This window comes from Peromyscus leucopus, chromosome 7, assembly GCF_004664715.2.
Source record: "Peromyscus leucopus breed LL Stock chromosome 7, UCI_PerLeu_2.1, whole genome shotgun sequence".
Classification (NCBI taxonomy): domain Eukaryota; kingdom Metazoa; phylum Chordata; class Mammalia; order Rodentia; family Cricetidae; genus Peromyscus; species Peromyscus leucopus.
In genome coordinates, this window is record NC_051069.1 from 102,239,266 (window position 1) to 102,263,910 (window position 24,645).

The 24,645-nt window shown below is 40.5% G+C and overlaps 1 protein-coding gene across 38 annotated transcripts in view; it reads left to right on the plus strand.

Moving 5' to 3' along the window:
• Clasp2 (cytoplasmic linker associated protein 2) overlaps nucleotides 1–24,645 on the plus strand; it is a 193,826-nt gene that overhangs the window by 154,768 nt on the left and 14,413 nt on the right. For 22 of the 38 annotated variants that reach the window (XM_028892946.1, XM_028892947.1, XM_028892949.1 and 19 more), the window contains 8 exons: nucleotides 4,151–4,314; nucleotides 6,277–6,355; nucleotides 6,485–6,535; nucleotides 10,512–10,655; nucleotides 13,852–13,995; nucleotides 16,306–16,412; nucleotides 19,099–19,252; nucleotides 21,750–21,975. In XM_028892946.1, coding sequence (XP_028748779.1) covers nucleotides 4,151–4,314; nucleotides 6,277–6,355; nucleotides 6,485–6,535; nucleotides 10,512–10,655; nucleotides 13,852–13,995; nucleotides 16,306–16,412; nucleotides 19,099–19,252; nucleotides 21,750–21,975 — 1,069 coding nt within the window. The remainder of the gene's footprint in view (nucleotides 1–4,150; nucleotides 4,315–6,276; nucleotides 6,356–6,484; nucleotides 6,536–10,511; nucleotides 10,656–13,851; nucleotides 13,996–16,305; nucleotides 16,413–19,098; nucleotides 19,253–21,749; nucleotides 21,976–24,645) is intronic. The other 16 variants (XM_028892952.1, XM_037207994.1, XM_037207995.1 and 13 more) reach the window with 1 other exon arrangement.

The following is a 24,645-nucleotide window of genomic DNA, read 5'->3' on the forward strand; positions in this document are numbered from 1 at the left end:
GGTGAAGTGAGAGTGTAGACTCTGCAGTTACCTTGAGTCAGGAGGATTGCCATTAAGTTGAGGCTATCCTGGACTACATAATAAAATCCCATCTTGGGGCTAGAGAGTTAGCTCAGTTGGTAAATGCTTGCTGTGCATGTGTAAGGGCCTGAGTTCAGTCCCAGAACCCACACTTTTAAAAAGCTGAGTCATGTGATGCACAGTTGCAATCTTAGTGCCAAGCAACAGAGGCAGGCAGGTCTCTTAGCCAGACAACCTAGCCCGTTTGGTAGGCTCCAGGCCAGAGACTGTCTCAAAGACTCAAAAGTAAAGTGGACAACACCTAAAAAACGACACCCAAGGTTGACCTCTGGCCTTTAAATACAGGTGTATACATGTGTGCTCATGTAAACATACAGTCAAATGACAGAGCCTGGGGTGGGTGGACCTAGCAATACCTGCCTGTAATCCCAACACTAAATAGGTTGAATCAAAATTATCATGAGTTCAAAGTCACCCTGGAATACCTAGTGAGCCCCTATCCCAAAAATAAAATACACATAAATATTCTGTGTAGAGTGATAACATAATTTGAGAAAAGCTTAAGTAGTAGCATGCATAGCTAGTCACATTACAAGTTCCAAATAAGTGATGGCACATGCCTTTAATACCAGCACGTGGTAGGCAAAAGCAAATGGATCTCTGTGAGTTCAAGGCCACCCTCATCTACATAGTGAGTTCCCAGCCAGCCAAGGATATGTACTAGAACCCTGTCTCAAACATATAAGAAAACATTTCAGGTAGGAAGAATGAGTGGCTATGATCTAAAGTAGCCCAAGCAACTTTTGATAAACTTTGTGGGGATTCACATGCTGTGTATAAGGGGTGAAAGATGAGGGAATTGTAAGAAATTGGGAGTTTTATGAAATATGTATGAAAAGGAAGACAGAGTTCACGTTACCAGGTGCCCCAAGGCCACTTTGTAGAGGTGTAGAACTAAGGGTTGACAATTCCCACTAACTGGGACTACGCCAGGATTTTATTTCTATCAAAGTGACATTCCAGTGATGGTAAGTAAGAAAGAAGCATGAGTTGACAAACAGCCTGAAGGCTGAATCTGCCCAGGGTCTGGTTTTGTAAGTACAATTGTTTTTGAAACACAGTTGTACTAGTTGTATGTCTGTGGCCATGGTACAATGACAGGGCTGTGTAGTTGCTAGACCCATGGCTTGTGAAGCCTCAGACATTTATTATCTGGCCTGTTACAGAAATGATTTGGTGGTCCTGGTATACAGGAAATAAAGTCAGGCTTGAAGGTCAGAGGGCTTTGTACCTACAGAAGTGGTTCAGTAAGCAGACTTTGGGAAGGCCGAAGAGAGAGATTCCTGAGAGACTGGGGCCCAGTGAAGGAGGCCACACTGCTGTTGAAGAGACAGTTAGGTAAAGGCACTGAGATACAATAGGAACATTTCTGACAGGAAGAGGGAAAGGGGAGATTGAAGAACGCAGCATCAGCTTAGAGAAAGCCCAGTCATACTGACCTGAGGATAAAGCTCTGCATCTCAGTGTAAGCAGAGGGTCAGGTAAGGAGTCAAGGAGCAGAGACACCTCAGGACAAAACAAGTAAGGAACAGGAGGATTGGCCTTAGGAAGGAGTAAGTCAGGTCTTCGTTAGGGAGGCTCATTAGAACATGAAGTGTAGAGGAAGTCAGATTTTCATGAAAGGCAGTGACAAGTGAAACTATGTAGTAATAGTGTGGCCACAACATAGCTAAAAATGAAACTGCCATTGACACACTGTGGGACATGAAATTCTTAGGCTTTCCAAATGTCTTAGGATTTTCAGGTCAGGTTTTCATTTGGAAAAGTTTACAATTGGACTGCTCAGAGACTAGGAAACAATTGAAATAAGAGTAAAGGCGACTCAAAAAGAAGTAGTGGGGGGGGCGGTTGGGAATTTAGCTCAGTGGTAGAGTACTTGCCTAGCAAGTGCAAGGCCCTGGGTTCGGTCGTCAGCTCCAGGAAAAAAAAAAAAGTAGTCAGGAGCTAGTGCAGCAGCCCCGGGAGAGAAAGAAGCCCCTAACCGGACTGTGTGGATTCTGTATTGCTACTCTGGCTGGTGTCAGGTGGCCAGCAACCTCGCAGCAGCCCCTGAAAACTTAGTCACCTCCCACCAACCCCAGATTCTATAACATGTGACTTGTTGAGGGGATAAAGCCAGCTCTGATATGCTGCCAAACAGATCTGTCAGGTAACCAGGAAGAGCAGGTACCAGGTTAGATACATGCAGTTGCCACAGACTAGGTCTATCAAAATTCTTTTCACAGTCTTCTAGGCCCAGAAGGGGAAGTCCAGAAGAGTTTAAGCACTCAGCCAGCTTTGAAACCAAGTTTTGGGGTTTAATTGGGATAGGAGTTACAGGGATCTACATTATAAATGAGTAGTTACCACCCCAAGAGCAGAGAGCACTGGAAACTTCAAATACAAATTTTCAAATACACACCATCTTAAGAAAACAACTAAGGCAGATTTTTCTTTCTTTTTAACAAAGCTTCAAATGTTACAGCTTAGTTCTAATTCTAAGTAGAGGAAACTTCTTTGCTAACAAAAATTCATTACAACTACACAAAGGACACTCCAGAAATATTGAAAATGAAACAGTTTCAAATTAGCAAAGTTGCTTTTCAGATTATCGAAGATTTTTTTAGATGGAGCAGGAGATGAAGCTCGTTGGTAAAGTGCATGGAGCCCTGGGTTCAGTCCCCAGCACCACATAAGCTAGGCGAGGTGACTACACACCAGTAATCCCAGCAGTCTGTTGTCAGGGGTGTCTTGAAGACCATCTTCTAAAACATCAGGAGTTCAAAGCCAATCTGGGCTACAAGAGATGCATCTCAAAATAACAAAGAGGCTGGCTGGAAAGATGACTTAGCAGTTAAGAGCACTGGCTGCCCTTCAAGAGAACCTGGGTTCCATTCCCATCACTTACATCAGGCAACTCACAACCATCTGTAACTCCATATCAGGATCTGATGTCCTCTGGCTTCTGTGGGCACCAGGTGTGCACATGGAATACATACACATAAAATAAAAACAAATAATTCTGATTGTGACGTGTCTTAATATAGCATGGCTGTGACTCTTAATAATATGTTCCTTCTACTTAGAAATTCCAGTACTGATTTCTTGCAAGGAAACAAAACCTTATCAAGGGTCGCTTTTCTAAAATATTTTAATAAAACATCACATATGAGTATTGGTTTATCTTTCCCTTAAGATTTGTTTTCATGTTATACAGTCTTTCATATTGGTATGTTTAATCTTAGAACCAAGTATAAAACTCACCAACATAAGATGGGTAGGGTGGTGCATACCTTTAATCTCAGTACTTGGGAGGCAGAGGCAGGGTGTCTCTTGAGTTCGAGTCCAACCTGGTCTACAGAGTGGTTTCCAGGACAGCCAGGACTACACAGAGTAATAACCCTGTCTCAAAAATCCTAAATGAATAAATAAATAAATCCCACCAACACAAGAACATTTTTAAAAATTTAAATTTTAAATACATACTTTTATTCTCAATTTTATTATAGCAATGCTTTTAGTTACTATAGACAATTAAAAATTACTTTTGAGGCAGTTTTAATAAATAATAAATCTTAAACCAAAAAGTATGAAATTTGTCATTTTGTGAAACCTGAGGATTTTTTAATCAGCACATTATTGTAGATACAGTTACTACTGTATGGTGACTATGAATACAATAATTTTCTAATTCACCCAATATTATTTTTAAAAAGCTGAGTGTCCTCAAAACTACACATAGCACCGCCTCTATTTCTTAGGAAATGAGTCTCAGTTTAACTAGCTTAAGCTGTGGCAATGCAGATAACATTAGGTGTGCCAGCCATTATGGGCAGTTTCTTTACCAAGTGATGCTGCATGGAATAGCTAATTGTCAAACTTCTGCAGAAGTTGGATAACAGAGCAGATACACTCTTGTATCACAGAGTCCAGTGAAAAGCAAGAGAGATTTTTTTTTTTTTTTTTTCTGCTTGGCTGCCAATCGCTGTGCCTCAGATTCCTTTTTCCCCATCTATTTCTGTTTTGAGTTGAGCATAGAGGTCAATATTTCCTCTTTCTTCTTCCCACTTCTCCCCTTTATCAACTACAGGTGTTCAGCATGTTCTTGGAGACCCTAGTAGATTTCATACAAGTCCACAAAGATGATCTTCAGGATTGGTTGTTTGTACTGCTGACACAGCTGCTGAAAAAAATGGGTGCTGATTTGCTTGGGTCTGTTCAGGCAAAAGTTCAGAAAGCCCTTGATGTTACAAGGTAATAATTGCTGCATGTATTTCAAGTTTACCTAGTGATAATCATGAATATTTAATCCTTATATTAAAGTTTTATTGATACTGGTTTGAGTACTTGAAGCTGTTAATATGTCTTAAGTAAACTATAACTAAACTGACCAGGTGGTGCATGCATGTCATCCCAGCCCTTGGTAAAGGCAGGACGATCAAGAGTTCAAGGTCATCTTCTGCTACGTAGTGAGTTTAAGGCTAGCCTTGGCTACAGGAGCCTGTCTCAAAACAATAACAATAAAAATATAGCTAGAGAGTTGAGCCTGGTATTGCATGTCTTTAATCCCAGCACTTAAGAGGCAGGGGGAGGCTGATCTCTGAATTTGAAGCCCTCCTGGTCTATATAGTGAGTTCCAGGACAGCCAGAACTAAGTGGCTATGTGGTGAGACCCAGTCTTAAAAATAAAAATAAAATAAACATGTGTTTAAACATATATATGGGGGCAGGTATGGTGCTACTCTCCTATAATACCAGCATGGTAGAGACAGAAGGATCAGGAGTTCAAGACCAGCTTGGGCTGTCAAGCCCTACAACCTTAGTTTGATCCCTCGGCCCACAGGGAGAGAACCAACTCCCACAAGTACACCACAGCACACACATGCCCAGATACACACACATAATAAAATACAATACAAATAAAAAGGGGTGTTTGTTTTGGTTGGTTTGCTGGTTAGGGGATGTTTGTTTGTTTTGAGACAGGGTTTCTCTATATAGCCTTGGCTGTCCTAGAACTCTATGTGTAGACTTGACTGGACTTAAACTCACAGAATCTACCTGCCTCTGCCTCCCGAGAGCTGGAACTAAAGGCATGTGCCACCATGCCCAACTGAAGAAAAAATTTTAATGTACAATTATGTCTAGACATTTTAGTAAAAACAACTGTAAATGTATTTGTAAATTGAATTAAAGGTTAATTTGATTTTAAGTGAAATTAAAAGCTATTCCTATCTTAAAGAATAGTTTATCATGCTGTTAGATAATCTTCCAGAAGGCTTTAAGCCAATGGTAGGTTTCTAACTCCTTGATCTTATTGTTAAAAAAGTGACTTATTTCACATACCCATATACTATGAAATGAGTCTGGAATTCAGGGGTTTTTTTGGTGGTGGTGGTTTTTTTAGTTGGTTTTTTTTTGTTTGTTTGTTTGTTTTGTTTTGTTTTGTTTTTTGAGACAGGGTGTAGCTCTGGCTGGCCTGTAACTCAGTATGTAAACCAGGCTGGCCTCAAATTCACAGAGATCTGCCCACCTCTTCCTCCAGAGTATTGAGATTAAAGATGTGTGTCACCACACTCAGTTGGAATGAGGAGGCCAGAAGAGGGCATCAGATCCTGTGGAGCTGGAGTTAGAGGTGGTTGTGAGCTGCCCATGTAGGTGCTAAGAATCAAACTCACTTCTGCTATAAGAGCAGTCTGTATGCTTTTAACCACTGAGTCATCTCTCCAGGCCCAGAAGTTTGAACTTTTACTGACTACATTTTTCTAATTAAATGTATAGTTGTGACAAACAAGATATGCTTATCTAGTTTTGTTTCTTAATCTTTTACTGCCTGTAAGTTCAGATTCCTTTATACTGTGCTTAATAGACTGTACCATTTCACCTGTCAATTTATACATACTTAGTGGGTGGCATGATATTTGGATATTAAGTATAGTCTTTTGTTCTGGAATTTTTTTAAATGCATACTTGTCAACTTAATTTGTGGGAGGTTGGTTGCTTTCTTTTTTAAGATTTATTTATTTAGTATGTATATAGTGTTCTGCCTGCATGCTACAAGAGGGCACCAGATCTCACTATAGATGGTTGTGAGCTGCCATGTGGTTGCTGGGAATTGAACTCAGGACCTCTGGAAGAGCAACCAGTTCTCTTAACCTCTGAGCCATCTCTCCAGCCTTTTGTTTTTTTAACTTTGTCTTTTCTTTGTTCTTTTCTCAGAGAATCCTTTCCAAATGATCTTCAATTTAATATCCTAATGAGATTTACAGTTGACCAGACCCAAACACCAAGCTTGAAGGTAAAATTTTGATTTCTGAAACCATTACATGAAATTGTCATACTTTATTAATAAAGTTAAGGTAAAATTTGTATTGTTGTCACACAAGAAGCTGCTCAATCAATGGGTTTTATTTTTATAAACTTTCAGACAGTCAAGCCAGCACTCCGGGACCAGCTTCACTGTTTTTGGAGCTCAAAGGTTTTTCTTTTGTTTTTATTTTAGCCTGCATTATTTCTTTTCATAACCCTCTGCACCGTTTCAGATGATGTTTTATGCATCTGTATTTAACTACTCACCTTCCTAAGCTTTTTATGCATGCACATACTTGATTTCAAATGTTCTCCAGCAGCTTGACCTATCTTTGGAAAAGCTTTCTGTGCAAACACATTGTAGAAGTATCACAAAGTATGGCTGTCTAACCCTAAGCTGGTAATCAGAGTTACTTTGTAAAATCTAATTTAATTTTATGTTTGTGATTTCTCAGTACTTTTTTTTTTTTAGTTGTAGTCTTTGAGTCTTATAAGTATTTGGGATGAAAGCATAGCATTATCTAGCTGCTTATTTTAGTAAAGAAAGGATATTTCAGTAAAGAAAGGATACTTTCATCTCAGTTCATTCTCCCTATCTGAAATAACATTTTCTGCAATGTGAAATTTCTGAAACAAGCATAAAGTTTATATTAAGTCTAACTTTCTTGGTTTCCATCTGGACACATTTTCCAGTTGTGTGAAAAGTAGATAGATTCTAATCTGTGATTTTAAATTATTAAGTTTAACATAAGAAATAAAATGGTTTATGGCTGAGATATAGCTTGTTTTTCCTGAGCTGTAGCCATTGAGATTAAGGTAGGGGAAATAAGAGGCATACTGCTCATACAAGCCTTGTACTTTCTGCTCTGTTCTACACAAATATATACCTTACTATCCAAGATGGATTTTCCCTTTACATCTTGGAATGCAGTTGTGCCTCAGAATCACACTTATGTTTCTAATAAGGTTGACTTACACTCACTGTAATGTCATTTTCTCAGAGCCACTAGGTAAAAAGGGCCTCTCTGTTTTTATTTTGAAAAGTTAGCTGCAGAAGGATTTATTCTATGTTAACACCCATTGTAGCTCATACTATAGCCAAGACATTCCTGAGAATAGAAAACTTGGAATTTCTTATCATTGTTACTTATAATACTTGATATATACTTGGTAAACTAAATAATGATCAAGATGATATCATTATGTGGTAGATACTCAGTAGCTGTTGAAGCTATAAGTGAAGATACTTTGTGTGCCTATGCAAATGAAGCCTAAAGCCATCTCCAGAAACTTGAGTCACTGTAGTGGTACAGGCCTGTGATCCCACCACATGGGATGCTGAGGCAGGTAGATAACCAGTGATTTGTCAGTATGGGCTACAGAAGGCTCTAGGTTAGCATAAGCTATGAAGCCATGACTCACAAACTCCAAAAGAGACAGGTGATGTTAGGGAAGAATAAAGTTGCTGAAGACCTAAAATGAAAGACAAGTAAGGGAACAGGGTTGTGGCAAGCAGATGAAGTAAAAACCAGCTTCCTGTGGGCATGCAATCAAAGCGGTTCTTCTGTGTTCTATGTAAGTATAAGTACAGTCAGTAGCAAAGCTAGAGTGAGACATTTTTGTTACAGTTTAGACAACAGGAATACATATATTGGTGTCATACGTCATGCCCAGTAAGAACAGCGTGTAGGTGGCTGACAGGATTAAATATAAAGAACTCAGTCAGGAGGGGATGCTGAAGAGATGGCTCAGCATCTACATTCATTCAAAAGACTGGCACTCGGCCCCCAGCATCCAAATGAGGCAGCTAACAAATGACTATAACCCCATTTTAGGGGGTTCACTGGCCTCTTCTGGCACCTGCTCATACTTGGCATACACACACACACAGACCCACACACATACATGTAGATAAAACATTTTTTTAAATCATAAGAATTTAACAAGCTGGAAAGATGGCTGAGTGGTTCAGAGTAATTGTCTTCAAACATAACAACCAGAACTTGGACCTCAGCACCCATTAACAAGCTGGTCATCCTGCAAAACTCCTGTAATTTCAGCTCTAAGGGGAGGCAGCGGGAGGGGATCTCTGTAAGCTGGAGGTCAGCCTGGTCTACGTAGCAAGATCCAAAACAGCCAGGATTACATAGAGAGACTCTGTCTCCAAATAATAATAATAATTATTATTATTATTATAAAACTAAAATAAGTGAAAGTAGTAAATAAATCTTTTTTAAAAGAAAGAAGGTAGTAGTGGACTAAATAACAATAGAAAGTGATTTTTATTGAATTACTGGCATTTGTTAAATACGTGTGGGTTTTTTTTTCCTGAATACTTTTTCCAGCTTGACACATACACTGAAGGATTACAAATACCTTTGCCAACTATATTGTTTTGTTCTTTGAAATAGAATGTATAGTTGCATCATTAGTTGTAGACTGCATGACTTTGTGAGATGTCCTACTAAAATGGGAGTGTTTCAATGATTATATATTTCTGTGGTTACTTGCTTATTACAGTTAACACACCTATTTTGTGAAAACCTTTTAAAACTGCATTATTTGCATTGCATGGCTGTAAATGCCTTTAACCCCAGCACGTGGGAGGCAGAGGTAAATGGATCTCTATGAGTTCAAGGCCAGCCTGGTCTACAGAGTTCCAAGCCAACTAGGGGTCATACTAAGACTTTTGTCTCAAAAAAAGAAATAAATAAAAAAGCAAAACTATAGGTAGGCATGGTAGCACATAGCTGTTTCCCAGTAGTCAATTGGTAGGCATAAAGGATCCCTAGGGCAGGCTAGCTAGCTGGACTACTCAAATCAGCAAAGAGATCCTACTTCAGTATGGCAGTGGAGAGTGAATGGGGCAGACATTCAGTGTCAACCTCTGACTTCTATATGCTCACACATGAACATACCCACAAATGTGAACACACACACAACACACATAATGCAAAATAAATTTTTTTTTCAAAGATCATTTGGGGGCCTGTGGATGTAACTCTATGCCAGAGTGCTTACCTGATACCTGCAAGGCTGTAGATTTGATCACCAGCAAGGCAAATAATAATAATAATAATTTTCAAAAATAAAGGACCCCAGAGGCTGGAGAAGTGACTCAGCGGTGAAAAGTACTTCGTGCTCTTGGAAAGGACCAGGGCTCAGTTCCCAGCACCCACAAGTCAGCACACAACCTCTACAGTTACAATTCTGAGGGATCTGACAGTCTTCTGACTTCATGGACACCAGGTGTACATATGGCACACATACATGGAGGCAAATGCTCATACACATAAGAATAATCCATAAAGATAATCAAATAAAATAAGCAACCCCAGCCTGAAGGAACCATCGTTTAGAAATTATAGAATGTTGGAATGTTGGACTATGTGGCCAGAAACAATTTTCAGCTTGTTTATTTCCACTAGCATACTGGATAGACGAAATATAATTTAATAATTGCTCATTAGAAAAATTTTAAATGGCTGAGTCTAGAAAGAAGCATGTGCACCTTAGAAGTAGCTCCATCTCCCACTCCAAAGCTGCCTTTCATGCACCTTACATGAAAGAGTTAATTGGGAGAGCTGGGGATGTAGCTCAGCTGCAGAGTACTTGGCTAGCCTGCACCAGATCCTGGGTTCTATACCCAGCACCTTATAAACCATATTCAGGAGGTGGAGGCAGGAGAACCAGAGAACGTCAAGGCCATTCTCAGCTACACAGTGCATTTGAGGCTACCCTGGGCTAGAGGCCCTGCCTTAAATATAAATAAATAGACAGTTGCATTACCCACCGTGATTACAGGCTTGTCTTGTAACATTTTGGCTATATTCCCAAAAAGAAATGATTGTATAAGACTAGCCACCTATACACTCTGAAAGCACATTCCTGGGGGTGGTTTACAGTTTATATAAAAATCTTCAGCAGTTGTTTATGCTCTGGGAATGGAGTGCTCAAAGTTGTAATACATATGAAAACAGAAATCCTCACCTCACATCAGATGGGTAAGTAGCTGTTACTCATTTGAGGTTTGTTGAGGTTTCTGCTTCACTTGGCAGAAACTAATGGTGATTATTTCTGATGCATTGCCCAGTGTCTCAGAGGGTCTGTCTCACTGACCTCTCCCATTGTGCTTTCCTCTGCAGGTGAAGGTTGCTATCCTTAAGTACATAGAAACTCTGGCCAAGCAGATGGACCCAGGAGATTTTATAAATTCCAGTGAGACTCGCCTGGCAGTGTCTCGGGTTATCACTTGGACGACAGAGCCCAAAAGTTCTGATGTTCGAAAGGTGTGTTTGAGTGGGATCAGGAGATAACTTTGGGTGTTTTTTAACTGATTTTTTCTTAGATACAGGTATTATATATATTTCATCATAAATGAAGAGTTGGCGTTTCCTGGACTTTTTATTATACTGAAGAATCAGTTCTTGGTAATGTGGAGATTTACCGCTTGTTGTGTTTTGTTTTGCAGTTTCTCCTATACCAAGTGGTTTGCTGCTGCTTCCTTTCTTACAGAGGTTCTGTTCTTAGAGTTAATGTCTGCGTCTGCCTGGCTTTTCATGTCCTTGAGTTATGGATTTTTGAGACATAACTCAAATTTGATCACCTGGGCTGACTAGAACTCACTCTGTAGTAGATGACCTTGAACTCCTGGTCCTCTTGCCTCCACCTGCCAAGTACCAAGAATGTTGGCATAGACCACCATGCCCAGCATGACTGAGCTTTACATGCCCTTTAATATAAGTTAATATTTTCATTGTTTCTGCCTTTTAGGACTTATGGCTAGCATTTTCTATCTACTCAAAAATAAGTGTCATTTGTGCTAGAGAAATGGCTCCATGGGTAAAGGGCTTGCCATGCAAGCACCAGAATTTGAGTTTCTATTCCTAGCATCTACATTGTTTTTAAAAACCCAGCACATCCCTGTAATCTCAAAGCTGGGAAGAAGCAGCTACAATCGACTTGCTAGGACTCACTGGTCAGCTACTATTTCCCAGTTGTTGAGCTCCTAGTTCAGTGAGACCTGGTCTCAAAAACTAAAGGAGAATTAGAGGAGGGGGGTGCACACCTTTAATCCCAGCACATGGGAGGCAGATCTCTGTGAGTTGAAGGCTAGCCTGACCTTTGGCCTCATATCTGAACACACGTTAGCACATGTACATGTCTGTGCACAACTGCACACACATGAACACAGACCCATGTATCAGGAAACAAAAACAAAAATATACTGAAGTGAAGAAAAGTGAAGACATGGCATGATAAAACTTAGAGATACAGCTGAAGCTGTATTTTGGATGAAACTCAACAGTACACAGACAGACAGACATGCAAACAAAACACTCAAACACGATGATGGTGATGATGATGAAGAAGATAGAAAGCTAAGCTGGCACACACCTTTAATCCCAACAACTCAGAATGTAAAGGCAGGTCTTTGTGACCAGCTGCCGAATATTCCCACTTACCAAGCCTTTTTTTCCACATGAATGAACTGTGCCCTCAAGCTGTGAGCCAAAATAAATGTTTTGTCAGGTATTTTGTGAAACCTCTAATTCAGAGCTTATAAGAAGAAGAAACATTTTAAATCATTTATCCAATCAACCACCATAAGACAGTGAGTCAAAAAGAGCAAAGCAAACCTGAAGCAAATAGAGGTTTATAGTTAAGAGCCGGGCGGTGGTGGCACACACCTTTAATCCCAGCACTCGGGAGGCAGAGCCAGGCGGATCTCTGTGAGTTCGAGGCCAGCCTTGTCTACAGAGCAAGATCCAGGACAGGCACCAAAACTACATAGAGAAACCTTTTCTCGAAACACCGAAGAAAAAAAAAAAGAAGTTTATAGTTGAGAATGCAGAATAAAGCAGAGGCCAGGCATGGTGGAACAACCTTTAATCCAGCACTCAGGAGGCAGAGGTAGACAGATCTCTATGGATTCGAGGCCAGCCTGATCTACAGAATGAGTTCCAGGAAAGCAGGGCTATGTAAAAAGACTCTGCCTCAAGAGAGAGAATGAGAGAGAGAGAGAGAGAGAGAGAGAGAGAGAGAGAGAGAGAGAGAGAGAGAGAGAGAGAGAGAGAGAGAGGAGAGAGAGAGAGAGGAGAGAGAGAGGGAAGGAGGGAGGGAGGGAGGGAGGGAGGAGGGAGGGAGGGAGGGAGGGAGGGAGGGAGGGAGGGAGGGAGAATAAAGCAGCAGGGCTAGTGAGGCATTTCCACAGTGAGGAGTACCTGCTGCTCTTGCACACACGACAGCTCACAAATGGCTGTGATTGTAATTCCAGGGCTCAGATGACCACCTCTGGCATCTGCAGACCCTGCATGCACAACGCGTGCTCATGCATATAGATCTGGGCAATGTTCTGTGGTGCTGCATTATTGGAATGCAGGCTACTTTAGCCACTCTACTATTGCTTATTCAGACTCTGTAAGTTAGAACACAGAGGTTTTCATAGGGTAAGATCAGAAAAGGTCCGGAACAAGGTGTGTACATTTGATACGGGTTATGTGACCATGCACCATTTCATGCTCTCCTCCAAATTGTTACATAATTTTAATTTTCCTACTAATCTGAGTAAGTTTTATATTGTTTTAATTTTTATGAAACACCTGGCTTACCTTATATTAAGATTAACTGTAGACTTTTTAGATTAGCTGCTTAAAAGAAGACTAGATATTGGTAGTTAAAGAATCCTACAGAGCCAAGCATAGTGGTATGCACCTGTATAGACTCAAAGCCACCCTCCAGGACTACATGGTAAAATTCTGGTTTGGTTTGTTTGATTGGTTGGTAGACTTTTTTGTTTGTTGTTGTTTTCCTCTTCTTATGCTGCCTTTATTTTTTAATTACCACACAAAGTAGCATCTTTCCACATGGCATTTTCATAGGTACTTGGGTTTCATTTAATTCCCCTCCTCCTTCCATTCCTACCCTTTACCCCCTCCTTTGTGTGCTGCCTATGTACATACTTATACCTTTCTTTTCTTTTCTTTTCTTTTTTTGGAGCTGAGGACCAAACCCAGGGCCTTGCGCTTGTTAGGCAAGCGCTCTACCACTGAGCTAAATTCCCAACCCCCATACTTGTACCCTTCTACTCCCAGTATTCCTTTAAAAGTAAAGCCCATCAGTTCACATACTGAGAAAGTTTAATTTCAGCATTAAGTCACCCTGAATGGGATTCATATAGCCATCCTTTTGCTTTTGATCATTTACTAGGAAAACGGAAACAGTAATCTATGTTGACAGAATAACCCCGCAGTCTGTCATCTTTTACACTTTCATAGTCCCGTCTTTTAACTTCAGAAAATAAATGGTAGTTGAGAGTGTTTTTATCCTCCCCAAAAAAGAACCATGAAAGTTAACGTTTTCCTTTTCCATGGAAGACGTGGTCAAACCTTGTGCTGCTGAGCAGAAACATAAGAAGAAAATGGCCACCCTCCTTCAAGTAGCCAAACTGCATTCACCTACTTTTTGTGTCTTTGTTTCTTTCAGGCAGCACAGTCCGTGCTGATTTCTTTATTTGAACTCAATACCCCGGAGTTCACAATGTTACTAGGAGCTTTACCAAAAACTTTCCAAGATGGTGCTACTAAACTTCTTCACAACCACCTTCGAAACACTGGCAATGGGACCCAGGTATTTCTCACTCACAACAGGTGGCTGTTGTGTGCTCTTGTGATTGGTTTAACAATGATTGCTTTGTTTTGCATTAAGTTGACTTAATTAATTTTACTATATGATTTTTATATCTGCATTTGGCAATTTTTTTTAGCAAGATTAAATATTGCCTTGGGAAGAGTAGAGTCCCTTGAAATATCCTGTTTATATTATAATTTGTATACATTGGGGTAGTAGTTAGCAGTGGTCAACTTGGAAAGACATATGTAAGCAGAGTGTGTCTGAGGGGCACCAGCTTTGGAGAACTTTAGGACATGCGTGCCTTTTGCCCTTCAGATAAATCAGTTCATGTTTGAGCACCAGCAAATGTGACTCATCCTGAGTCAACTAGTAAGTTTGAAGAGAATCACACTAAAGGATTTCAGGCTTGTTGGTGTGACTATTTGGGATTTTGTTCTGAGGAAGAAAGTCTGACTAAGCGTTCATTCCAGTGAAACGTATAGAAGTAAGTGTAATTTACGTAAAATGTCTAAAAGATTGAGTAAAGTTTTAAAAGAGGGATATTTGATAACAAGGATAATGCAGATGTACTTGATGCCAGCCTTAAGGGGAAGAGTTTCAGGGTTGAAAATGATGGCGGATTTTTAAGTGTGGCAAGACATTTCATAGCCCACTTGTACATAACTCAAGGACCTAGGATGCTGGACTGTGATGGTCACCAAAGACTGACGTGACTTGGAGTCCAGCTTGTCTCATGCGATGAAGATAACAGATGCAGACTCTGGAGGAAGCATGCAAAGCAAAAGCAAGCTTTCTTAAAAAGAGTTACAGAGAAGGGAGAACTCCTGAGAGACAGAAAGGTTTCCAAGAGAAGAAAAAAAGGCATCATACTCGCTCATCTAAGCTTTTATAGAGCTTTGTCAGAGAATGGACAAATCTTGCCTGGAGTAATTGCTATGAAAGTGGCTAGTTCTCTCAGATATTGTAGACCAGTAATGGAGGACCCACATAGCATTTGCATGTCCCCCAGCCCAACCAGAAAGATGATCATGCACTGTTTATGCCCTGTTTATGCACTGCCCAACAATGAAATATGGTGGGAGCCCCTTTCTGTCCGCCTCTGACCTCAGATTTACTATTGACCTTGACTGTCTTCTAGGTATTAGTCATTTGCCGGATGTTACTACCCTCTGACCTTGCAGGTGTCTCAATCGATAATTCTAATGAACTCTTTGTTCCTCATGTCTCCTAAATGCAGTTAACTCCTTATCTTCCAAATGGTCTGGGTTCTCCTTCCTTAAAGAGGTGGAGGCCTTCTTAGAAGCTCTCTTTACTTAGTCTGTTAGAATTAGCTGCATTCGAAGCGTAGCTACAGGAAAGGACAATAGTATCTTACGCATGTTCCTCAAGGGCTAGAAGTAGGGAAGCAGCCTGCAGTCGCTGTCCCAGAGCCCTGACCCACACACACACACCCGCCTTAGCTGCTTAGTTAGCTGTCTCCGTACCCTCTGGGAGGCCTGCTCGGTCTCTGTTCAGGTGTGTGCTCTTTTCCTCTACTGCCGACAGTGCACCAGCTCCTGTGTCAGAGTTTCTCTGGGAGTAATGTCTTGTGAGCCGGTCCCTTCTCTTCTTAAATGGAAAAAGACAGATTGATACCATGACCAGGTTTTACTTTCTTAGTGTCTTTGTGAAAATCATGTCTAAAAGACTCAGAAGGAATTAAATTGAACTATCAATGAAGTAGGAAGGGTTAATTAGCTAAGAACAGAAAGCTGATTTAAATTTTTTTAATATGAGGCAGAGGCAAACAAGTTTTTGTAAGTTTGAGACCAGCCTGATCTATATATTGAGTTCCAGGGCTACTTAAGAGACCCTGTCTCAAAAAAAAAATAATAATAATAATTTAGGATCATGTTAAATCCTTAATAGAAAAAATGTTAATAATGTTTGAAAGACAAGCAGGTTAAAAACAAATGGGCATGGTGATGCACACCTGTAACCTAGCACTTGCAAGATGGAGGCAGAAGGATTGGAAGTTCAAGGTCATCCTTGGGCATATAGTGAGTTCAAGGCTTGTCAGGGGTACATAAGACTCTCTCAGAGTGGGGCCGGGGATGGGGGGGTGGTAAGGAGGTGAGGGAGAAGGCTAAAGAGGTAGGTTTCTGAATCTGAGACACATTTTCTCCCAGAAACAAATGTGAGTGCGTGGATATTTAGATTGCTGACATAGAAGGCACTTGGACAATGTTCCCTCGTGACTATGTCTCTCCCCTAGGGACCTTATAGTTGCATTTTCCTGTAGTAAAACTCTTTTTACTCCCACTTCAGAGTTCCATGGGAAGTCCTTTGACAAGACCAACACCTCGATCACCAGCCAACTGGTCCAGTCCTCTTACTTCTCCTACCAACACATCCCAGACTACATTATCTCCAAGGTGAGATGACTGTTTTCGTTCATGTTCTGTGTTACCAGTTTCCATTCTTAGAAAGGCAGAGTAACTGTAATCCCAGTAGACTTTATTGGACTTAGAATTTCTTAGAAACTGAGCAGATTCAAACAACTTTGACTGTATATAAAATCTAACCCTTTAAATGGCGATATATAGGATGAAAAGGTATTGTTTTCTTAAAGAGCATAGTTACATTTCTCAAACTGTAAATTGTACCTGTCTTTTCTGTTACACTACTTAGTATAAATGGCAGTATCAGTTATGCTATTAGATAGAATACTGATGAATCACTTCTGAGAGGTCAGGAGGGACTTGAGCTTATAGGCAAAGCATAAAGAGAGAAGAATGGGGAAGAGTTAAATAGATCATGAGTACATTATGTATATTTCTAAGAAAATATGTGACTGAGATATTGCTTCTCAATACAAAGTAAGAGATAAAATTTTCACACACAGTTCAAGCATGGGTCTATCTGAGATTCAGTTCTCCTTTTCTCTTTTTTTAATTGGGTGTGTGTGTGTGCAGGTGCACATGGGCCAAGGGTTGCGTGTGAAGGTCAGGAGACAATCTTCAGGAGTTTGTTTGCTTCCTCCCCTGTGGGTTCCAGGGAGTCAGTGCAGGTGACCAGGCTTGCTCAGCAAGCACCTTCACCAAACAGACCATCTTGCCAGTCCCCAGTTACATCCTTTATTCATTAGTCGATAGCCACCAAGCCCCTTTTGCTGGCCTTTTGTAAAATGATTCCTAAAGTATTTCCTATTAGAAGTACTGGCCTACATTTTGTTATTGGTCATACATCATGGCTTGCTTTATCAGATTATCCATTAAGATTACAGGATGCTACATCAGAGATTAAGAAAGAAAATGTATTGAAACTTACCACCTAACCTGTGAGTTATACATTTGTGACAATTTTGCTGGGTAAATTCAAGCCTTAGTTGAATTTAGAGTTTGATTATAGAATTCATGTCATTAACATTTATGTTCAGTGTTCAAAATTCAAACAGTCTGCAGAGATGACTCAGGAGATAATTGCTGTTGGTGAAAAGGCATGGCTGCCTTAGGTCACCATGTTGGTGAAGGAGAGAACTGACTCCACAGAGCTTTCCTCTGACCCCCACATGCATGCCATGTGCCCCACACCCACCCGGACACATAACTATAATACTTTTTTTTTTATTTCAAAATCTTCCCTGCCTCTTTTCTTTTACCTTTATTTTTGTTGTTTATTTCCCAAGGCATATTTTGCAAAAATAATAGGCAGGAACTATAACTAGGTGAAATATAAGTTCCCTTTTTCTCTACCAAAGACTGCTCTCAGACGCTAGAATGCATGGCTACTCAGGCTGGCCTCCTGCTGGCCATGTGGCAGAGGATGGCTGTGGACTCCTGATCCTTCTGCCTCCACTTTCTGAGTGCTAAGAATTCCGGTGTTCACCAGCAACTATGTTTGTTTCTTCTTAAACTAGTGCTCCTACTGTTTTTTACTTACAAGGACTGGGATGCATTCTATAAAGGGCCAAATAGCCAATATTTTAGGCTTTCAAGCCAAGTGGTCTGTGACCTTTATTCAGCTCTGTTGTTGTGCTCCTAAAACAGTCACAGACAGTCTCAACATACATACTGACTGTGCTCCAGTAAAATTGTATTTATGCATACTGAAACTTGAATTTTGTATAGTGTTCACATGTTATAAAAACATTTATTTAAAGTGTAAGCTGTGTTGATAAGATGGCTCAGTGGGTAAAAGTTCATGCTGCAAAATATCTAACGAGCTTGGTTCCCAGGATCCACATGTGGAAGGAAAGAATCAGTTTCCAGAAGTTGTTACTTGACCTGCACACACATGCAAATTAAATGTAATTTTAAGATCAGGCATGGTAGCCCATGCTTTTAACCCTATCACTCAGGAGACAGAAGTAGGAGGATCTCTGTGAGTTCAGTGTTCACTGGCCATAGTGATACTTTCCTATAATTTCAGAACTCTGGAGGTGAAGGCAGGAGACTCTTGAGTTTGAGGCCTAGGTTGGCTCCAGAGTGCATTCTGGCCAAGTTTAGGTTACAGAGTGAGTTTTTATGTCAAAAATAGATGATTATTATCTTCATAAATATCCTCAAATGTGTTTATTTCAACAGAGTCAGGTTTAGACCAGGCTGGCCTTCAACCTGCTATGTAGTAGAGGATGCCCTGAACCCCTGACCCTCCTTCTTCCACTCCCCAGGTGCTGGTATTACAGGTGTATACCACCACATCCAGCCTGTTCATATTTTAAAAATATAACTGAAAATTAGTAGCCAGCTGTGGTAGCTTACACCTCTAATTCCAGCACTTTGAGAAAGATTGCTGTGTGTTCAAGACTAGCCTGAGCCACAGAGTGAGACCTTCAAAATAAATAAACAGACACACAAATGGAGATTGGAAAGATTCTCTGTAGTTAAGAGTACTTTGTGACAGAGAGCCTGGGTTTGGATCCCAACACCCACTTGATAGCTCACAGCTATCTGTTAACTCCGTTTCCAAGGAATCTGATGCCCTCTGCTGACCTCCAAGGGTTCTGCACACACATGGAACACATGTATACATGTAGGCAGAACACTCATGCATATAGATATGAAAATCAAATCAAACAGAAAATAAAATAAGTAAAAATCAGTACCATCTTTTCCGCAGTGCATTTGATTACGACACAGAAAACATGAATTCTGAAGACATTTACAGCTCCCTTAGAGGTGTCACGGAGGCAATTCAGAATTTCAGCTTCAGAAGCCAAGAAGATATGAGTGAACCACTGAAGAGGGACCCTAAAAAAGAGGATGGTGACACAGTAAGTGTTGGCATGTTTGTTCCATAGTTACCACCATCCTAACATACCGGATCCCTCCCATGTGAGTGTTCTTACATTGCCCAGGCTGCTTTGGTTTCCATCAAGGACTGGGGGGTGGGGGTTGTTGTTGTTATTGTTGTTTTGTTTGTTAATTTTCACATATAATTTTTAGGAGATAGTTACTCTTAAGCATTTACTGAGTATCAACCTCCCACGTATTAGCGAGGTTTAGGTATTAGATGTGTAAGACAGAGGTTCTTCCTATAGTTCTCTTTAGATTTCCAAGTAGAGATGTTTCTTTATTGTAGAGTTTTAGGTTAGATTGTACCATTGAGGAAGGTGAATGTATACCTTAGACTGTGGAGTCAGGGAATGGAGGCCTCTGTCAAATGGCATTTGTACTGAGCATTAAAGCCACAAAAGATAGAAAAGAATTCTGTAAACTGATTAAGCAGTACAGGGGCAGGTAGGAACAAGCTCGTATAATTGAGGATTTGGAAGAAAGCTAGTGTAGTTGGAACATTGAGAAATAAAGAAGTGGAACTTGGTCACAGCGTGCGAGTTAATCATTGGCCTGGGCTTAAGCATGCCTCACCTAGGCTATGTGACTCACTACACAAGTTTCATAATGGAAGTTGATATTTTCCCCATATTAATTGTAGTCTGCATCATCAGTTTTTGTGGTCCCCACAGAGCATGTTATAACCTTCTAACCTACATTCCTGCCCTTTGAATACTATTTTTTGACTGGTTTCCTCTGCTATGGTACATTAGTAGTTAGGTTTTACATTTGCATCTCCTTATACTTGTCTCTGGCAGCTTAGAGTATTCTTACAATAAGCCATCCCTTCATTCCTGTTGAGAGCATTGTTGCTCAGTATCCACAGAGCCCCAGCATTTCAGCACATCTCTGAAAAACTCCCCACCTACCTTTTCCCTCACTTGGTTTTCCTTATACCTGTCTGGTAGAGCTCAATACTAGTAGACTAGTAAAAATGGTTGTCAAGAACACCTAGGTTTGAGGTTCCCTATCCTAAAGCTGCATGTGGTGGCAACAGCAGGGTAGTATTACTGCTGAAAGGCTTTCTGTGTTTGTTTTGCAAATATTACATGACCAGGGTGGTGCCTCAAGTAATGACAGGAGCAGTTCTTGGCTTGGACTGGTTGTACATGGACTGGATGAAGGACAAAGGATGCATGTAGAGTTCCCAGCCACCAGCGTGGCATGTAGTTGCTCGATAGATGCTGATGATTGTGGTACTTGTGGTGATAATAATTTTGATACTTGTATTTGTATTAATATTGGTGTTTGAGCAAAGGTGTTAATATATCCCAACTCTATTAGCATCCTTCTGAAATTATATTGACCTTTAAACCTGTCCTTTGGGAGGAAGGAGGCATAAAAATAAAAGCTGATTAAGATAGCTCATTATTCAAAGATAGTATAGTGTGCCAAATTTCAAAGATGACTTGTTAATTGTTGTTTGTTTCATTGCTAAGATTGAATTCAGAGCCTTGAATGTACTGGGCAAACCCTCCTAGCACTGAGATATAGCCTCAACTATGTTTTGCTAATGAAAGCCTTTGTATCTTTAGCTGGCATAGAAAAGCTCTTGCTAATCTCAGTGTTAATGTTACGTGGTTGAGTCAATGACAAAAATAACATCATTGGAGGCAACATTTGTGATGGCTTATTTGCCTCTCAGCTGTGGTTTCTTTACATCTTTATTTAAGCTTTTTCATTTGGAATATATATTGTAACCCATACTGTTTCTCATTAATTTCTTTTTAAATTATTGTTACCTTTGTTTTTTAACTTACTGTTTTTATTTTAAGTATACACCTGTGCACCATGTGTATGCAGAGGCAAGAATGGTTGTCAGATCCCCCTGGAGCAGGAGTTACAAATAGTTGTGAACCACCATGCTGGTGCTGGGAAATGAACTAGGGTCTTCTAGAAGAGCAGCCTGTGCTCTTAACCACTGAGCCATCTCTCTATGCCCTTAACTTCTTTTTTTCAATAAAGATTAACTTATTTATTTATATGTATAAGTATTTTGCCTGTATGTATGTGAACCATATGCATGCATTCTTGGTGTCCACAGAGACCAGACAAGGCATGTGTCCCCCTGAAACTAATGTTAGATGGTTTTGAGCTGCTATGTGGTTATAGGGAACTGAACCTGGGTACTCTTACCCACTGAGCCGTCTCTCCAGTCCTATTGCTACTGTTCTTAAATAGCCCCTTAAACAGTAGGCAAACACCTGGTTTTTTTGTTTTGTTGAGTATATGCCTGGGGTGGGTGCCTGCAGAGGGCATTCTATCTCCTGGAACTAGTATAGGGCCTGGGAACTGAACTCAAGTCCTCTGGAAGAGCAAAAAAACACTCTTAACTGCCAAGTCATCTTTCCAGCCCCCAAGAAGCATCTTTTTAGAATGTGAAGAAGGTATTTTAAAATGAGGTAACTTGCTGTGCCTTCCTCTTCCTGTCAATAGATGTGTGGCCCTGGAATGTCAGATCCACGAGCAGGAGGTGATGCCACTGACTCCAGCCAGACAGCTCTTGATAATAAAGCATCTTTGCTCCATTCAATGCCAGTTCACTCCTCTTCACGCTCTCGTGACTATAATCCATATAACTATTCAGATAGCATCAGTCCCTTCAACAAGTCTGCCCTCAAGGAAGCCATGTTTGATGATGACGCTGACCAGTTTCCTGACGGTATGTTACGGGTTACAATGCTAGCACTTGCATTTTAGAGGACCGATGATCAATGAAACAATGGCTGTATTTGCTTTGTTATTGTAACTCTTTAAAATGTAAGGAAATGGGGAATGGGAATGTGTACTTGTTACATGTCACTGGGTCAAAATGGTTGACGAAGGCTCCTTAAGGAAGGCTTACAGTTTCAGAACACACACATCATGACTGGAAAGTCATGGTAGTGAGAGCACGAGGCAGCTGCTCACATCGAATCGGTGTCAGAAGTGAGTGGGTCCTGATGTGTAGCTCACTTTCTCCTTTAATTCAGTCTGGAACTCCGGCCTGTGGATGGTGCTTCCCACATTCGGAGCAGATCATCCCTCTTCATCTAAATATCTCTGGACCCAAATATATGTGTCCATGTTGATTCAAAATTGACAGAATATATTCTCCTAACCTGTAGGTGTTTGTTTATACTATTTTGATAGTTTTTATGTTTAGAGTGAGAACCTGGGTGGTCAACTTGACCTCACTGTCAAAAATCAAGATAACTCTAACATTCTCCCAGGAACAACTCAACCAGTTATAGCATATGAATTTAGTTTATTTCCAGACAAACTTGTATACTAGAATGACAGAGATCTGCTCATGAAATAACCCATTCTTTATAATAATACTTTGAGTGTGAAATCATGATCTCTTTTATGAATAAAGGTTCATTTCAGGGCCTGTTACAAGAGAGCATATTATTTATGTTCACATGAAGGTAAAATTGGCTTCAGTCTAAAGGTCTATGGGTTATTAATCTGCATAGCCTGATGGGTAGTCACTACTCTCTTCAGTAGGTGCCCTTGTCAACTCTGGAAAGGGGTAGTTGTGACTATACACTCTGCCCTTCTGGTCACAGTAAGCAGCAAGGCACAGCCAAGATACATGAAAAGCAATAATAAAGTACAGAATACTGTCTCTCCTTGTTGGTAAGGAATTAGTTTTTTAAATAAATTTTTAAAGATTTACTTATATTTTTATGTGTGTTGGTGTTTTGCATGCATGTTTATCTGTGAGGGTGCCAGATCCCCTGGAACTGGAGTTACAGCTGCCATGTGGGTGCTAGGAATTGAACCTGGATCCTCTGGAAGAACAGCCAGTGCTCTTTTGTTGTTGTTTGTTTTCTTTTTTTGCTTTTTCAAGACAGGGTTTCTCTGTGTAGCCCTAGCTGTCCTGGAACTCGTTCTGTAGACCAGGCTGGCCTCAAACCCAGAGATCTGCCTGCCTCTGCCTCCTGAGTGCTGGAAATAAAGGCGTGTGCCACTGCTACTCAGCAGCAGCCAGTATTCTTAACCACTGAGCTGTCTCGTTAGCCCAGACTTTTTATTCCTTTGAATCCATGTTACTTTCTATAAATATTTCCAGTACAGGGCTAGAGAATGCTAAGAGTACTTCCTTTTCTTGCAGAGGACCTGAATTCAGTTCCTAGTACCCACATGGTAGTTCATAACCATTCATAACTCCACTTCCAGGGGATATGATACCCTCTTCTGATCTTTGAGAGGATCAGGCGTGCACATGGTACATTTGCACACACACAGGCAAAACCTCCAGACACATGAAATAAAATTGAAAAAACGTTCCAGTGCTATTTGACTTTCTGTGGTAAACTTGAAATTCCTCTCAGTGCCAGACATAAGGCGTAGTGGGAAAGGCATTTGCCACCAAGTCTGACAGCCTAAATTCAATCCTTAGAACCCACATGATAGAAGGAGAGAACTGACTCCTGCAAGTTGTCCTCTGACTTCCATCCATATGCTATGGTGCCCATGTGCACAATAAATAAATATTTTTTAAAAAATGAACCAGGCATAGTGATGCACTCCTATGTAGACCCTATCTCTAAATAAATAAATAAATAACTATTTAAAAGAGAGCAAAGACAAATCCACTCTTTGGTAAGACTGGAGACACGGTTCTACTGTGAAGAATTCTCGATGCTCTTGCTGAGGACCCAAGTATGGTTCCCAGTACCTAGATCAAGCAGCTCACAATTGCCTGTTAACTCCAGCTCCAGGGGATATGATGCCTTCTTCTGGCCTCTGAAGGCATTTGCACATATGTGGCATACACGCACAGAGACATACACACATGCACATGAATTAAAACTGTAACTAAAACCCCGCTCCTCTTTGATAACAATTGATGGACAGCCAGAACTTCATAGTAAGACCCTGTCTTGATATAGATGGATGGATGGGTAGATAATAAAAATTAAGAATAAAACCTTTATTTTGCCCATATTTTAGGACAAAGAAAATAACTCTAATTGATAAAGTTACTCTCTGCTGAACAATTCTGGTCCATGGAAGGAATGACATGATTAGATAGTGAACATTTTTTGTTGTTTTTGTTTTTGTTTTTGAGACAGGGTTTCTCTGTAGCTTTGGAGCCTGCCTTGGTTCTCCAGCTCTGATTATGAGACTGGCTTCAAACTCACAGAGGTCCGCCTGTCTCTGTCTCTGCTTCCCGAGTGCTGGCATTAAAGGCATGTGCCACTGCTGCCCAGTGATAATGAACATTTGTAACTCCTTAAAATAATTGTTCCAACAGCAGTCAGTGGGTCAGCCCACTGCTGAAATATTGCTGGAGAAGTTCCCAATGATCAAGTCATAACTACCTGAATCACTGAAAGTGGAG